This window comes from Cebus imitator, unplaced genomic scaffold, assembly GCF_001604975.1.
Source record: "Cebus imitator isolate Cc_AM_T3 unplaced genomic scaffold, Cebus_imitator-1.0 Scaffold47, whole genome shotgun sequence".
Taxonomy (NCBI): Eukaryota; Metazoa; Chordata; class Mammalia; order Primates; family Cebidae; genus Cebus; species Cebus imitator.
Window position 1 is genome coordinate 105212 of NW_016107362.1, and position 2846 is coordinate 108057.

Consider the following 2846-nt stretch of genomic DNA (forward strand, 5'->3'; position numbering starts at 1 on the left):
CAAAAAAAAAAAAAAAAAAAAAAAAAAAAAAGCACAGGCTCTGAAGGCAAAGGCTATCAGCCGTGCTACTTAGATGTTTGACCTTAGATGAGTTACTTCGTTGAGCTTGTTTCTTCATCTATGAAACAGCGATCTCTGTATCTACCTCATAAGATTTGCTGAAAGGATTAAATGAGAAAATACATGTAAAGATTACACAATTAGGAATTACCATACTGTTATATGTTTTCTAGTGAACAAACATTTGAATACCTATTAATGCAAGAGCCTTGGTTATTTGCTATATAATCTAAATTTATAATAGTAATTAATGAGGTTTCATCTCATGAGCTATTAAGGCTTATTTCTGTATTTTATCACCCAATGGTCTAAAGTAGTTACAGACCTAATTTGTGAACACCAAATTCAGCAAAGCCACCTCCTTTCTATATGTCTTGAAATGATCACTAAAAGTTTTCCTGAATAAAGAAAATAAACATTTGGACTACAGCCTGTATGAAGATACATGAGTGAATGAAATGCTAAATGACAAAAAGAAGAACTTTAAAAACAAAAGCAACATTTACCAGTGAGATATTTAAGGCAAGGTCTGTTTTAGTTACCATATGAAGGGTAACTGAGGGTCTATAGTCCATATAATTTAGAGGTTTAACATGCCAGATGTTTTATTCTATTAAATTCTAACCTGTAATACCTGTAACAAAGCTCTGCTAAAACTGTTTTGTGGAAAGAAAAAAATTAGCTAAAATTCAGCAAGAAACACCAGTTTATATTAAGTGTCTAAATTTAATATTTTTAAAATTGCCATATATCTAAGCCAAATGAAGTTACCCTCCATATAATTTATAGGTGTTTAAGATTATTTTGATTTAATGTTTCAGACAAGTTCTAATATGCACAATATTTTGATACAGAAAAAAGTACTTGCCTTCATATGGTGTGTCTGGAGGTCCTGCTATTTCTCCTCTTAATTCTGTAAAATTCTCATCTACAAGATCTACTTTAATTTGATTTTTGCTCGTCTTAAAAATAAACAGAAAATAAATGTTAGTTATGTCAGCAAGAAAAACACCTAATGTATTACCTATAAAAAATTTCACCCCCTCTTTCATAAACTTGATTATTTGCTCTAGTAAAGTAAGTCTGGGTTTTTCTAGGACTTAATTAGCCAGTTTAAAGAATATTTAAAACAAACTAAGAAATTTTAACTTCAATGCTCTAAATGAAGTAACACCACTTTGAACAACAATACAATGGCTTCTTGACTTTCTAGGAATATTATTAGAGAAAAATAGTATACAATCTATTTTATGTTTGCCAATTCCATGTATGTTAGGTCCAAAGTGATAAATCTAACCATCCATAGATGAACACTAAGATATTATATTCTGCACTATCCCCCCAGGATACATGGGTTCTGCTCATATAAACAGAAAATTCAGGGTCATTAAAAGCCATTTAGGCCATAAACTCTCACTTGAACTAACAATAACAACTCTAGATGTTTAGTTTAACTGACTGAAATAGTACACCATCCACCAGAATGGTGAAAGCTCTAGCCATCTAATTGATTTTCCTTTCCATGAAAATTCCAGAGGCCTAAATGTCTCAAAAGAATCTAAGGCCTTCTTTGTTTTTCTGCTTAGTTTACTAAAATGGCAACTACCTACTTCCAAAACCAGACTCCTACTTTAAATTTATCTACACTGACTTATTTTGCACTTTATACTACCTACTCCAAGTACTTCCCTATCTATATAGCATTACTGAGTCTCTTAATCTTATGGATAGTCCATTCTCAGAGCCACGATAACCTTAAATGATTAAGAAAACCATCCAGTGGGATTCACATTAACATTCATAAGTGCCTGCCTGCAAATGAGCTCTGCACTTATGTTCTCAAACCTATGTTAAAAATTCAGTAAATCCTCTCCTTTTAATTTTTTAAACCAAAATCCCTAAAATACAAGTTTTATCTTTTTTTTTTTTGAGGCAGAGTCTTGCTCTTATCATCCAGGCTGGAGTGCAATGGTGCTATCTTGGCTCACTGCAACCTCTGCCTCCCAGGTTCAAGCGATTCTCCTGCCTCAGCCTCCCAAGTAGCTGGGATTACAGGACCGTGCCACCATGCCTGGCTAGTTATTGTTGTTGTTTTGTATTTTTAGTAGGGATGGGTTTTCACCATGTTGGCCAGGCTGGTTTAAAAGGGAACTCCTGACCTCATGATCCGCCCACCTCGCCCTCCGAAAGTGCTGGGATTACAGGCATAAGCCACTGTGCCCAGCCTATATCTTCATTTTTTTGGTTAGGATTCCATATTGTCACCTAATTGACACAACATATCTACTCTTATGAAAGAAAGCCTCACTCAAGATTTCAAAAGTGAAGTTTTTTGCTTTTAGACGCACTTTCTTAAACTTATTAGATAAAACAGTGTAAGAATTGCTGTTTTTAAGGTCTTTGGCTTCCTCCTACAACCCAAAAAGACATACAATTTTTACTTTTTTCTCTATATTACATATTTTTAGAACAGAACGTTTAGTTCAGAAAAGATATATAATTTAAAACCTAAATTTTTAAAAGTTCACACCACTCCTAATTAATCCTTTTAATAAAAACACAGGATTTAAAAACTTACTTTCTAATTAGTACTGGTTTTTTACATTTTTCTGAAAATACTGTTTATCCAAAAACTAAATTTAACTATAAATATGTACAATAAGAAACTACTAGGCCGGGCGCGGTGGCTCAAGCCTGTAATCCCAGCACTTTGGGAGGCCGAGGCGGGTGGATCACAAGGTCAAGAGATCGAGACCATCCTGGTCAACATGGTGAAACCCTGTCTC

At 33.9% G+C, this 2846-nt stretch overlaps 1 protein-coding gene across 3 annotated transcripts in view; it reads right to left on the reverse strand.

The window, feature by feature from the left end:
* Positions 1-2846, reverse strand: part of UBE2K (ubiquitin conjugating enzyme E2 K) — an 82134-nt gene that overhangs the window by 38846 nt on the left and 40442 nt on the right. For 2 of the 3 annotated variants that reach the window (XM_017527247.2, XM_017527245.2), the window contains exon 2: positions 929-1022. The exons of the other annotated variant lie outside the window; for it this stretch is intronic. In XM_017527247.2, coding sequence (XP_017382736.1) covers positions 929-1022 — 94 coding nt within the window. The remainder of the gene's footprint in view (positions 1-928; positions 1023-2846) is intronic. 3 annotated transcript variants of the gene reach the window in all.